Below are 14,971 nucleotides of genomic sequence, written 5' to 3'. Positions count from 1 at the left end.
TTATCTCTATTGATAATTACTGTATTATAAATTAAAAGTTTTAGTGTTGTTATAGAAATAGATTTGACTTTATAGACTTCTGAAAGAGTTTTGAGGCTTCCCAGGGGTCCCTGTATCCTATTTTGAGAACTGGGCATAAGCAATTGGTTTCTGAGGAGTAGAGTCAAATTGTCAAACTTGTACAATAGAAAAATTGGCAGCTGTATGAAGGATAGACTGGAGAAAGGAGAAATTGGAGCCAAGGAGAACAGCTAGGAGGAGGGTGGAAGAGTCCAGGGAAGAAGTAAGGAAGTCCTGAACTAGGGAAGTGGAAGTTTTAATGGAAAGGATAGGATAAATGCAAGGCATATCGTGAAGGAAAAAGCATCAGAAATTGGCAACCAATTGTATATTGACAGTGAGAAAGAGAGAAGACTCAAAAGTAACTCAGAAGTTCCAAACCTGACTGGCATGATTCTGGTACAATTAACAGAAAAGGCAAGTTGGTAGGAAAGTCAGGTTTAAGGTTAGCAGGAGGATGTTATTTTAATTTTAGACACATGGAAGGAGATGTTGGTAGGACATCTTGGTAAAGGTATATAGAAAGCAGTTGAAAATGGGATACTTACTCAGGGGCAAGATGAAATATTTCCCATCTAGATTTGGGAGACATCTGCATAGAGATGGCATAATTAAACCAGAGGAATGGATGAGATCACCTGATCACTTAACTTCTCAGTGTCTTAGTTATACTATTCTTCCTATCTTTTATCATAGCTTTTTCAGAGAAAAAAAGAGAAAACATTTGAGCTTTTAAATAAAGTGTTGTATAAATATACTATTATGATCATTGTTATCATTTTATTAAAATGACTATCCTCTTGTTTCCATACTGTACAACCTAGTCTACTTTTAGATTAATTCTAGAAATAAAGGTCTGGACCACTGTAAGCTTGAAGCTCAGAGTTGTTTTCTGGTCAAATGGGCCACCAAAGTACCAAGTTGGAGAGTATTTCTTTTTTATTTTCTTTTTTTGATTTTTGGAGGGGAGAAGGCAGGGCAGTTGGGGTTAAGTGACTTGCCCAAGGTTACATGGCTAGTAAGTGTTAAGTGTCTGAGGGCCAATTTGAACTCAGGTCCTCCTGACTCGAGGGCTAATTCTCTATTAACTGTGCCACCTAGCCACCCCTAAGTTGGAGAATATTTCAAAGGAAATCCAGGACAATCCCAATTAATTTAGAACTAATTAAAGTTTTGTGTGTTCTCTGCATTTGGACCTAGAATGTAGTCATAGTCCAAGATTCATAGGCTTTCCTTTGGTATGCCCTGAAAGAAGAATAAGGTATCATATTAGTTACAAAATTTATGTCCTTTATGACAGCCCGTGATGCTTTTTCTCCTTTTTTTCTGATTTTAGCATCCTCTTTGATCAGCCTTTAGTTTAGATCCTGTACTGCTGAAATTGAGTAAATTGCCATCATTGATTATTCTGTATTTTATTTGCTGATGCCTTTCAGTTCATATAATAAGAACTAACTTTGCTATTTATCTATGATTACAGTAAGTTTTATTACATTACAGTATGATTGCATTTGTTCAAAAATTAGCTGTTAAGAATATGGTAATAGAAAATATATCCAGAACCATGAAAAGTATCCAATCTCTTTATCAGAAATGTGTCAGCCAGGAGGGATGAATGCCCTTTAAATCCTACCCCTCAAGCACTGGAGTGACTTCCTAAGAAGGCTTTTGCCCTTGAGCTGAATAGCTCTTTTTTTGTGTCTTGGCATACCTCAGGTCCAGTGGCCCTGAAAGCTTCTATCTTGCCTTTCTGGCAGAAATCTACCCTTTGTTTTTGTGAGACAATCTCAGCACCCTCCTAGAGAGGCTTTAGCCAAAGTGTCTGCAGTGCCACCAATATCATCTCTTCTCTTCTTTGTGGACCCTATTTTTTCCATAGGATTACATTCCTTAACTAATACTGGAAATCATTGGGAAAATATTCATTTTACAAAAATATGAAGACTTTTTTTTTAAGGAACACATTTATTTTATCTTAGAAACACCTATTTATGGAATCTGAAAGTGAAATGGACATTATTGTCATCTCTCAGTGATAAAATTTTATGATTATATATACTTTAAAAACCAGAGGCATAAATAACTCAAGATAGTTGATAATCCAACTGTTTAATTTTTTTTTCTTTTTACTGTGCCTTTGTATCTGTTTTTTTAATATGGCAGAGTACTGTGTTCTCTTTTTGGGGGGGGGGCAAGGCAATTGGAGTTAAGTGACTTGCCCAAGGTCACACACCTAGTAAATGTATCAATTGTCTGAGACCACATTTGAACTCAGGTCCTCCTGAGTCCAGGGCTAGTGCCACCTACGTGCCCCCAGAGTATTGTGTTCTCAAAATTTATTCTCAACAAAATTAAGAAATTGGATCTTTACTATTCAATTTAAAAAGATAAGGAAGCAAGTTCCTTTTCCCCATTCTGATCTCTATTTCCTCTGTGGAACTCTGGCCATGATGGGAATAAAGATTTGTCTTTTAGGCCTGTTAGTACCAATCTGATCAAACTTCTTTTATATCTTCCCTGTAGTAAGAATAATTAAGTGTTTAATTTTTAAGTTCTTTTTCAAGTATATTGAGAATAAAATGAGAATGTAAAATGTAAATAAGGAAAATAATTAAGCATAGTATATGCAAAACTATAGGCTGCCAATTAATTGTAAGCAAGACTTGCTACATCATTATAAATAAATTATAGTGTTGACAATTGATCTCTTATAATTGAAAGTTTAATAAGAACTTTAGCCTATCATTATTTTTATTCCTAAATATAGAAAAAATTGTCTCTAGAAAAGGGATTTTGGATTTCATAATGACAATTGAATTATTGATCCACGGGGCAATAAAGATCTGACGAAATCCATTTGATTTCCAAAGATAGATAGAAAGCTTAGTCGTTGTTGTTTTTAAAGGGCATTTCATGAAAACTAATCTATCCTTTGAATTTAATGATATGGTAATCATCAAAAAAAAAGAAAAAAGTTTGGTAATGACTGATAGGATATAGAATTAAGGAGAAAGGATAGAATAAAATGGATGTAAGTGTTGTCTTGGCATAGCTCTCTATCTATATTAGAGGAATGAAATTTTTAAAGGTTTAATTTATTAGAGAAAACCTAAATATAATTTTGGGGTGGTTCAGTCTCTACTTCACCAACCAAAACAAATATTCATTAATATAAAAAAATTTTAAGTAGAAACAGGACTTCCACGGGGCTTCCGCTTCCACCTCCTCCAATTCATGTAAAAGGTGACTCTGAACAAACTTTGGAACTACAAAATGACACAGGGAAGCTAACCTCCCATTGAGGATAGCCTGGCAGCCTGGCAGGAAGCAGCCAGTGCAGCAAGTTGGGAGCTGAGCACAGCCCCTCGTGAGTCGGAGGTTTTAGCGTCAGGGCGGCCACAACCAGCCACCAGCTGGAGGTATCACCAGCAGCTGTGGCAGTTTCCAGAATTATTAACCCATAGATGCTAAGGACAGAGTGAGAGGTCAGTGCACTGTGGACTTTGTGAACTAGGAGTTCAGAAGTGTGGTCAGGCCTTAACCCCTGGAGGGAGAAGCAGCTGAGGTGCTGACGCAGTACAGCTGCCGCCACGTGGCTGCTTCAGAGCTCTTAGTCTGCAGGTTGTGGGGGGGAACCAAGCAACCAGTCTGAGGGGTAATCGCTCTTGCTTTAACCTGCTTGGATATGGATCACAGTCTAGGATAGATGTCCTCTGGGGTACGTGACCAGTTTACTAGAGCATGTGGAGACTTCAGAGAAGGCACCCAACTAATAGCTCCAGGAGCAGAGAAAACCCCAGCGATTGGGACAAAGCTCCCTGCTCTGGTAGCAGAGTTCTACTGTGGTAAAAAGCTCAAAAGTAAAAAAATTGAGTGGCAAACATGAGCAAATGAGGGAAGCAAGGCAAGCACAGAGGTCCGACTCTAGATTCCTTTTTTGGGGACAAAAAGGATCAGGGCATGGAACAGGAGGAAGACAGTGAAGTCAGAACTCCTGCACCAAAAGCTTCCAAGAATAATACGAGCTGGTTATAGGCCATAGAGGAGATTAAAAAGGATTTTGAAAACCAAATAAGAGAAGTGGAGGAAAAATTGGGAAGAGAAATGAGAACGAGGCAAGAATATTATGAAATGAGAGTCAACAAACTGACTGAAGAAAATAACACCTTAAAAAATAGACTAACTCAAATGGCAAAAGAGACTCAAAAAGGCAATGAGGAGAAGAATGCCTTAAAAAGCTGAATTTGCCAGATAGAAAAAGAATCTCAAAAGCTCACTGAAGAGAATCATTCCTTAAATATTAGACTAGAGCAAATGGAAGCTAGTGACTTTATGAGAAATCAAGATACTATTAAACAGATCCAAACAAATGAAAAAATAGAAGGCAATGTGAAATATCTCATTGGAAAAACCACTGACCTGGAGAATAGATCCAGGAGAGATAATTTAAAAATTATTGGACTACCTGAGAGCCATGATCAAAAAAAGAACCTAGAAATCATCCTCTAAGAAATTCTCAAAGAAAATTTCCCTGATGTTTTAGAGCCAGAGGGCAAAATAGAGGTTGAAAGAATCCACCGGTCACCTCCTGAAAAAGATCCCAAAAAGAAAACTCCTAAGAATATTACAGTCAGGTTCTGGAGTTCCCAGATCAAGGAGAAAATATTACAAATAGCCAGGAAGAAACAATTTTAATACTGTGGAAACACAATCAGGATAACACAGGATCTGGCAGCTTCTACACTAAGGGATTGAAGGGCTTGGAATATGATATTCTGGAGGTCAAAGGAGCTGGGATTAAAACCAACAATCACCTACCCAGCAAAACTGAGTCTCATGTTTCAGGGGAAAATATGGTCATTCAATGAAATAGAGGGCTTTCAAGAATTCTTGATGAAAAAACCAGAGTTGAATAGAAAATTTGACATTCAGACACAAGAAGCAAGAGAAGCATGAGAAGGTAAACAGGGAAAAGAAATCATAAGGAACTTATCAAAGTTAAATTACTTACATTCCTACATGAAAAAACAATTAATTGTAACTTATGAAACTTTTCTCAGTATGAGAATAGTTGAAAGGAATGTAAATGTATTGTTGAATAGGAAGGAATGATACTTAAAAGTTGAAATTAAGAGGTGAGAGAGGAATATAATGAGAGGAGATGGGGAGAGATATAATGGGGTAAAATATTTCATATAGAAGAGGCAAGAGATAGAATGGGGTAAAATATTTCATATAGAAGAGGCAAGGGAAAACTGTTACAATGGAGGGGAAGAACAGGAAGGCAAAAGGGAATGAGTCAACCTTATTCTCAATGAATTTGGCTCAGGGAGGGAATGACATACATACTAAATAGGTTATCTCACTCTACAGGAGAGTAGGGGGGAAGGAGATGAGAGGGGGTATGATGGAAGGGAGGGCAGACTGGGGGAGAGGGAAGTTGGAAGCACCCACTTTTGAATAGAGACAGGATCAAAGTAGAGAATAGAACAAATGGGGGACGGGATTGGATGGAGGGAAATACAGTCAGTCTTTCACAATATATCCACCATGGAAATATTTTGCATAGCTACACATGTACAACCTATATGCAATTGCTTATCTTTCCAGTAAGAGTGGGTGACGAGGGAGGTAGGGAAAGAATCTGGAATTCAAAAGTTTAAAATCAAATGTTTAAAATATGTATTATTATTATTATTTAACATGTAATTGGGAAATAAGATATACAGGCACTGGGGCATAGAGATCCATCATGCTCTACTGGAATGTCGGAGGAGAGATGAGGGAAGATATAGGAGAAAGCAGATTGGGGGAGGGTGGACATTCAGTGGGATCACTGTTTTGAGGTGGTGGGTAGGGGAAAAATGGGGAAAAAATTTGTAACTCAAAATCTTGTGGAAATGAATGATGTAAACTAAAAAATAACAAAAATAAACTACAAAAAAGGAAAGAAAACAAAACAAAAAAATATAAGTCAACAGAGCTTTTGTGGGCAGAGTATCTAAAAGTATTTATTATACCTTGGATAAGGGCTTGAATGGTAATATTTGCCAACTATCTCATAGCAACATTACAAGACTGAATGAAGTAATTATATGCCAGTTTAAAATCAGAAGAAACATCTTACAAAACGAAGTACTATATTATGAATATTCAGCAGTGATATAGTGGAAAAAGCAATAGACTTGTAGTCAAAGTACCTGGGTTCAAATCCTAGCTTGTGACTTTCAGCCATGTGGCCATGAGAAGGCCACTTATCCTTTCTGAATGTTAGTTTCCTCATTTATGAAAAAGAGATAATTGTACAATTCCTCACAGGGCTGTTGTGAGGATTTAATGTGATAATATTTTTACTTCATAAATCTTAAAGCAATAGGTAAATGTAAACTTTTTTAAAAGTAGTAAAAGTTTTTGATTCACAAAATCATATAAATTATTTTTAGTGTAGGCACTTTTATAAAGAATTAATTTCAAGTTTTCAAATAATTAATCCAAGATAAATAATAGTCCTTCTAGTTCTACTCTGATATAATCATTGTGTGGAGATGTGCCATATGAGTATAAATTCTAGCAGGCCCTACCAAATTAAAATCTATACTTGGAAATGGATCAGTTATATATTGTATTTGTAAAACTTGGAGAATCTCACCATTATCATTATCCCCATAGGGTGATAGATAATTCAACTATAGTAGCTCTCTAAGATTATATACTGTGTTTTAGGGGGACTTAAATCAGTGGAGGGAGTACCCTTATTGATATAATTATAGATCCTTGAAGTTTTAAAGCTAGATAAGCATTGTAATACATTTTGATATTTTATGATTAGATGGGGCCTATTTAAGTAATCTGTTTAATGTTATTGGTAAAACAAGAAACACAGCCTTACAATATCTGTTTTATTCTTTAGATTACAGGACTTCAAACAACGTTAAGGAATTTGGAAACAGGACATAGTCTGCAGGTCCCAGAGATTAGAGGTAAGACCGATTTAGTAGACATATCCCCAAACCAGAGCTAAGTAAGAAAATTTAGAGAAAGGAAAGTATAATCAAGAGAGAGAGATGGGGTGCACTGAAATGTAAAAGCCCTTCAAGTAAGAGGTGTTTAAAAAATGAGTAAACAATTGGAAGAGTTATAGAAGAACCTTTCTGAGGAACTCTGCTTTTAAATGAATGTGAACCCAAAAATGAAAGGAGTGTATAACCAAAGAAAGAAGTACAAAAGAATGACAAAAATTTGTAAAAAAGAGTCAGAATTATGAAAGCTGAGCATGAACTGAGGCCTCCCTGCAATGCTACGGGCTACAGCAACAACAAAAAAGGTATTTTAAATTTCTTTAAAGCTGTGAAGATTACAAGATAGAAGGTTGAGCTTAGATAAATTTTGGTTCCTTCCAGTTCTAAAGTTCAGTGATTCCACAAATTGTTTCATCATTGTGATTAGAATGTCATGATGATGCCTTAATTGTGACTCCTATGAAACTGACTCTTGAACTGTTGACTAATTTTATATTCAGACATTCCCTTCAATCATGTGTTGATTTGATATTTGTAACTAAATTTGGAGAACACTTTGTGCTGCGTCTTTTTAAGATCTTATCAAACTTTGGCCAAAAGTTCAAAATTCACATTTTAACTGAATAAATGAAGGCATGATCTCAATGAATGCACAGAGTAAGCATTTTCACTTTAGGAATGACTTCCTTGCAGATTCTGTTTGCCTCTTCTAGTATTAAGTTTTCAGACTTCTTGTCTTTTATTCCATTGATAATTTTTGATATATAATCAGGGCTACCACCCAATAACAGCAGAATTATGTAAGGAACTTTAATGCAATGCAAAGTCTAAGGCTGTCAGTGCTGACTGTGTTCTCTTTAGCTCTAGCTGTGTGCTTTTCTTACCTATTGTTTTAGGCTTTTTTTAAATTTTAGGCAAGGGAAAGAATTGAGGCTGTCAAGATCACAGAAGCACTTCAGAGTGCTTGCCATCAGTTCCAAATCAAGGACAGGAGAAAATTTTAATGAATCAGAGCTATTTTAATAAAAGTTTTTTTAATTATATGTTTATTTCTTACAGGATATTTAGAAGAATAAGAAAAACCCTAGGAGAAATTACATAATAGTGAATTATCATTAGTTATTGCATTCTTTTATACTTAGGTATAAGTATTGCCCTGAGCTGCAGTGTAGCATAATAGAGAAGAAGAGGGTCAGCTTTGTATTCAAGGATAGTTACGTTTGAGTTCTACCTTGGATATCCTAATTGCATGGCCCTGGATAAGACACTTAATTCTTTGTCAGCCCAGGCAACTTTCTAAGATTATAAGGAACCAGTCTGCTTTGGTGCAAGAAGTTTCCATGGCAGGCATTCCCCACATGAATGAAATCACAGAACTTGACCAGAAAAAGCATCTTTCATGAATCTATGGAAAATTCACACACATTGTACACATTTTTGTGCAACTTAAAATACCAATTAATATGAACTAAAGGCTTATTTAACAAGTTAGGCAGCAATCTAATATAGATATATTTTATGTTTACATAGATGCAGGATAATTTTAAAAAGGAATTTATTGTCTTTTTTATTCACACTATGATTTTCCTTTGTGGAATACTTGCAAACCACAAATTATTTTTATGCCTAAAAGTTAGTGAAATATGATGCTATTTCTATTGTTATTTTAAAGTCGGCTATTATTTAAGAAGATATGAAGTTTAGTATAATGTTAAATACAATGTGAATATAATATGATATGATATGATATAATAAATATAAAAAAATGTGAAATAGCAAAATCTGTTTCCAAAAAAATTCACGTAGGCAATCACACTCTAAAATTGCATTGTATTTTTTTTACATGTTAATGTATAAGGGAGGATGAATGCAGTTTAAATCTTAAATTGGGGAATGATTTAGAAGAAATGGAAATTAAAAAAAACTTGACTTGCAGGATTTATAAAGAAAAAAATACTACTTACAACACATTAATGCAGCATTTTAATGCTATTAATTTTGGATTTTCATTTCAACATTTTGTTATTTTTTAATAAGAATTGTGTTCATGTATGTCAGATTTATATGATGAAAATGTATTTACTCAGTATTTGCTGAGAATTGTTTGTAAATTATTTTATACTTTTGATGGTGAAACAGTAAAATTTATATTTATAGATTCCCTTGCCTCTTTATACAGGATTATTTTCATTCCTATTTACTCCAGGTGGTTTAATAGAAACAACATCCATAGGTAATTTTTAAGGAAATTTAAAGAATTTTAGCTTTTTATTTGCTGGGAACAATTCGCTGTATGTTATTCATATTATAAAGTAACTATAGGCTAAGTTCTTAGTCAGTTTTTTTCTATTGAGGTCTCCATTATCATTCTAGTCATCCAGCTTAACAAACTTGCCTCTTTATTTTACCTCCCCTCCTATTTCACCAATTGCCAAATCTTACCACCTCCCTCAAAATCTCTTCTCTCCCTTCACAGTCTCAATCCTCATTCTGGCACTCATCACCTCTTGTCTCCTGATTATGTTATTGTTAGTCCTTCCTTTTCAAAGAGGACCAGTGACATGGTGGGGTGATGTATGTGAATTGGATTTAAGTGAGGTAGAGTTTCACAAAGTCATCAGCCTTATTCTTTCTTTCTTGAGTCATTGAAGTCCAATGGCAGGACAGCAGTCAAGATGACTGGTGATTGCCTGGCATGTAGTATATATAGTTTTCAACTAATAGACTTAGAGCCAGAAGACATCACAACCCTCCTGACTCAGTGCCTAATTAGCTTAGTACTAAAAGGTGTAAAAGCCTTCTTACAGGCAAGCCTTTCCTCTAAGCAGGCTCCTCCTTAGGTAAGTTCCTCCCCCCAGTGAACTCTATGTGACTCAGGATGTATCACAGCTGTGATTGAAATACCTTTGTACCTTTAGACCTGGGAACACAGCCCTTGTCCCAAGGAAAAGGGGACATGTGTCACATAGGCCTATTAATGGATGAAGATCTTATATTCCATTAACATTACACCTACTTAGCCCATCCTTTCCTAAAATGTACAGGCAGTCTAGGGTGATTTATTTCATCTACCCTTGTTTTCATGCCAGCATACCTTTGTATCTTTCTTTTCATTCTTCCTGTCTTTCTCAAAAGAAGATGTTCCCATCCCTTCCACTGAATAAACAGGAGAAATCTTGAGAAGTCACCAATCTCTTTGCAGTCCATGGCCTTGTATAGAAAATGATGAACTTGGGCAAACACTCTATGATTCTGGAATTCCTGAATGAGGTCATAGAGGAAACCAGTAAGCTGGATTTCAGCATCATCCTTTTCCAATATCTTCTCAGAGTCAGCAAGAATTGTTTAAGGGAACATTTCTGTCCTTCTCTTGAAGCTCCTACATGGAGCTTCCATGTCCAGTTATTTTTCTCTGATATCTTTGCCATGTCTTCCTAGCCTATAGAAAGGCACCATCAGCCACTAGAGCATGTACAAGCTTCTTATTGAACTATGTCTAACCAAAGGGCTGGAAGTAAGTGGAAGGAAGAGTCTATTGACTGAGAGCACCTGGTTAAGAACTGTGTTCTTTCATTAGCTATATTTTAAAAGGATATATTCTGCATTTCAGTTATTAGTTTGGTGCAAGAGAAATAATTTTCTTTTTATAATTAAATTTACTTTGAATTTAGAGTACAGAGTTTTCTTAATTATTGAAGAAGTATTGTTTCAGGTACCTTTGTGTTTGATTCTTTCACCATACTGTCCCTTTTTCTCTAATTGGATAGATGACCACTATCTTAGTTCAGGTGCATTAGCTTTTGCCTAGACTTTTTCAATAATTGCCTATTTGTATTCCCTTCTTCAGTTCTGATAAAATCATCATCCTAAAGCACTGTGTGAGTTATCAATAAAATAGTCTTTTAGGCAAATGTACATTTGGCATTCAAACAACATGGCTAGCCTGTTGGAGCTGTACTCTCTGCAGTAGAGTTTGAATTCTTGGTAATTCAATTCAAGAAGGAATCTTAGTGTCTGGTACCTCATCTTGCCAGGTGATCTCCAGAGTCTTCCTAAGACAACTGAAATAGACGCAGTTCACTTTCCTGGCATTGGTATACTGTCCAGGTTTCACAATCATGCCACAATGAGGTCAGCGTAATAGCTTTATAGCTTTTCAGTTTGGTAGGCAGTCTAATACCTTTTCTTTCCCACACTTTCATTCAGAGCCTCCCAAACAGTGAACTAACAGTGGTAATGCATGTGTCAACATTATCATTTATGTGTATGTACATCCCTGGAAAATACACTGCCAAGGTAAGTGAACTTATCCACAGCATTTAGAATTTCTCTATTTGCTGTAATCAGTGGTTTCACATATAGATGATGGAGGGCCAGCTGGTGGAGAACTCCTTTTCTCGGTGTTATCAGGTCAAAATTAGCACAAGCTGCAGAGATTTGATCCCTACTCTGTTGTTGTATCTCACCCTCAAAGGCTGCATTAAGTGCACAGTCCTCTGCAAACAAAAAGTTGTCCACCAACTTTCCTCCACTTCAGTCGTAGCTTATAGCCTTGTTAAGTTACATAATTTATTATTAATGTAGTAGATGACTTTGATGACCTAGATGACATTTTCGTTCTCATTGAAGGGATCTGGTACCATTGCTGAAAACATCTCATTCTTTGTGACTCTGTATGGGGTTTTCTTGGCAGAGATACTGTGTTGGTTTGCTATTTCCTTCTCCCGCTCATTTTACAAATGAGGAAACTGAGGCAAACAGGGTTAAGTTGCTTTCTTAGGGTAACACAGCTAGTAAGTGTCAGAGGTCAGATAAGAACTCAGGAAGAGAAGTCTTCATGACTTCAAGCTAGACATTCTATCCACTGTACCACGTAGCTGCCATTTAAAATTAAGGTAAATTAAATTCCATCTGATTCATAACCTTAGGAAAGTGGCACACACACTTAGTGTTTGTGAAGCTTTATTATTATGTCAAAACAAAATATGTTCAAAAATATGTTTGTAGACACTATTCAGAAACAGTTACTTTTAGTATAAACTTTTTTGTTACTTTGCCAATACTGGAACAATTTTGGGATGTGTGTTCTAAAGTTCCCCTTGTCTAGGGGTTACTTTTTTTTTGCTTTTTAGAGGGGAGAATGTAGGGCAATTGGGGTTAAGTGACTTGCCCAAAGTCACACAGCTAGTTTTTGTGTGTCTGAGGCCGGATTTGAACTCAGGTCCTCCTAACTCCAGGGCCGGTGCTCTATTCACTGCACCACCTAGCTGCCCCCTGTTTGCTTTTATCTATGACTTTTTCAAGCCTTGCTTTTTGGAATTGTGTATGTTCATTGTGTGTGTATAGTAGATACATTGTCTTGTCAATGGAGTGAAACAAGGCTGTGTGCTTGTTCCCATGCTTTTTGGAATGATGTTATCAGCCATGTTGTCAAATGTTCTCAATGAGGATAAACACTGTATCAAGGTCAGCTACCAAACTTATGGTAAATTCTCCAATTTGAAAAGGCTACAAGCCAAGACCAAAGTGGAGGGAGTGTATTGGTGCATGATTTTGTTTGCAGATGATTGCGCACTCAATGCAGCCTCTGAAGCTGAGATGCAACAAAATATGGGTCAGTTTTCTGCTGCTTGTGCTAATTTTGGCCTAACAATTAATACCAAGAAAACTCAGGTGCTCCATCTGCTACCACCACACTATCTATATGTGGAACCATCGGTTACAGCGAATGGCCGGGTTTTGAATGCTGTAGATAAGTTCCCTTACCTTGGTACTGTAGTTTCCAGGGATGTACACATTAATAATGAGGTTGACACATGTATTGCCAGAGTTAGCTCAGTGTTTGGGAGGCTCCAAAGGAAAGTATGGCAGAGAAGAGGTAGACTGACTACCAGACTGAAGATCTAGAGAGCCTTTGTGCTGACCTCATTGTCATATGCCTGTGAAGGTTACCAGAGCCATGCCAGGAAACTGAATCGCTTCCATTTGAATTGTCTTAGGAAGATTCTGAAGATCACCTGGCAGGATAAGGTACCAGATACTGAGGTCCTTACTTGAACTAAACTGCCAAGCATTCACACTCTGCATTGTTTGAATGTATGCTTACCCAAAAAAACTGTTTTATGGAGAACTCACACAGGACAGGCCTTCATATGGTGGTCAGAAGAAGCGTTACAAGGACACTCTCAAGGTTGCTCTTACGAACTTTGGAATTGATTGTGTGACATGGGAGACTTTGGCACAGGCGTGCTCAGCATGGCGTGCCCACATCAGAGAAGGTGCTGTGCCCTATGAGCAAAGAAGAAGTGAAACAGCTCAAAGGAAACGCAGGATGCGCCAATTTGGAGATTTCCCCCAAATGTTCACATGGACTATTTGTGCCTGACCTGTGGTGGAGCATTCCGAGTTTGTATTGCTCTCATCAGCCACATTGAAACTTGACTTTAACCGAGTGATGTCATTTTGATTCTCTTCAAGAAAGGACAACAGCCATGATAGATACTTTGTCTAATATAGTAAACTGCTTAGTTCTTTTATAACTTCAGCTGTTATCCTTCATTCCTCTATTATAGGGGTCTGCAACTTCTGGCAAGCATTCTAAAAAGTGGAACCAAAAGAGATTTAGGGTGGCACTTGACCCTTGGCCACAATCCTAGATTTATAGGTTTGTTTGTTAGGACTGGGGTTTTCTTTCTCTACTGGCATCCAATTTCATTGACCATTATTGTCTTCTATCTTCTCCGTTGGGGGATAGAATCAGAGGTACATGCTACTGGACTTAGATGGTTTTCCTAGCCCACTAATAGACTATAGAAATAGATATGAGAGATGAAGGGTATTTAACAAAACTGTTGTCATTTCAAGCAGCTGTGGTGACTAGAGAGACCACAGCATTTACCTTTTTCAAGTCCACTGGCACCAGTTTAGTATAAGAATTGGAGGTAACTGTTAAGTATTCCTGTCCCCCCCACTGACAGCCTGTAGGTAGTTCTGAAGTCTCAGGATGGAAAGTGGAATGTCACAATCTGCTTCCTTGTCAAATGACCCATCTCATGTGGAGACTTTATCCTTCTTGACCTTTAACCAGTAATGACCTTGTGGGTATGTAGTGGCTACAAAGCTGCTAGAATTTTATAACATGAGACTGGAACTACAAGTTCCTAGACCTTTATAGCATGAGACTGCTGCCATGATTGCAGAAGGCAGCTCTGTTGAGGAGAAGCATCCAGATTTTTGTAAGTGTTTCATTTGATCTTTTTTGGGGGAGGGTATTTCATGTCATAATCTTAGCATAGAGATGATTCACTTGGTCATGTCTTTAGCATTATAATTTCACCATCAATTAAAGCAGATGACAGCAAAACAGTAAATAGAAGAAAGTGAAAAAAAGGGAAATCTTTTTTTCTTTCAATTTGAGCAGGATATTTTCTATTGGTACTATTCAGTAATTATTAAGAAAAGATCAGGAGATTAGATTATAAGTATTTTAAATTATTGATTTTTCTTCCCTTGTTCTCATTTTTAGATCTCATGTAGAAAATAATATTCCATTTGCTTTGTTTCAAATATTTATATTCTTTTATTTTTCCTTTTTCCTCCCCATTTCCTCTCTTATTTTGTATTCCTTTAGTCTTATGGTCTATTAAATAATTAGTTAGGTAGAATCTTGTTTTCACTATAATTAATTTCATTGTCACATTGGGCTGATGTTTTTCTATTAGAAGCAACTTTATTTCAGAAGAAGAAAAATAATCATAAATGATATTGTCTTATTTTATAGTAGGTCACAGATGTGACAGAGAAGATAAGCCAGAAGGTCCTACCCAGAAAGCTATTCGTGAAGCCAGGGAACAAGCCAGACCTAAAATAAAACTGAAATCTAATACGAAGGT

General features: G+C 36.6%; 1 protein-coding gene across 1 annotated transcript in view; it reads left to right on the top strand.

Moving 5' to 3' along the window:
* The window catches only part of LOC138151664 (sperm-associated antigen 16 protein-like), a 100,115-nt gene that overhangs the window by 71,887 nt on the left and 13,257 nt on the right, over window positions 1-14,971 (top strand). The window contains exons 7-8 of the mRNA XM_069075208.1: window positions 6,971-7,040; window positions 14,860-14,969. Coding sequence (XP_068931309.1) covers window positions 6,971-7,040; window positions 14,860-14,969 — 180 coding nt within the window. The remainder of the gene's footprint in view (window positions 1-6,970; window positions 7,041-14,859; window positions 14,970-14,971) is intronic.

This window comes from Petaurus breviceps, unplaced genomic scaffold (assembly GCF_028583685.1).
Source record: "Petaurus breviceps papuanus isolate PSGF00001 unplaced genomic scaffold, PetGlider_PUasm1.0 90903, whole genome shotgun sequence".
In the NCBI taxonomy this organism is placed as follows: Eukaryota; Metazoa; Chordata; class Mammalia; order Diprotodontia; family Petauridae; genus Petaurus; species Petaurus breviceps.
The sequence above is the reverse complement of the archived record's forward strand: the minus strand, read 5'-3'. Positions and strand labels throughout refer to the sequence as shown.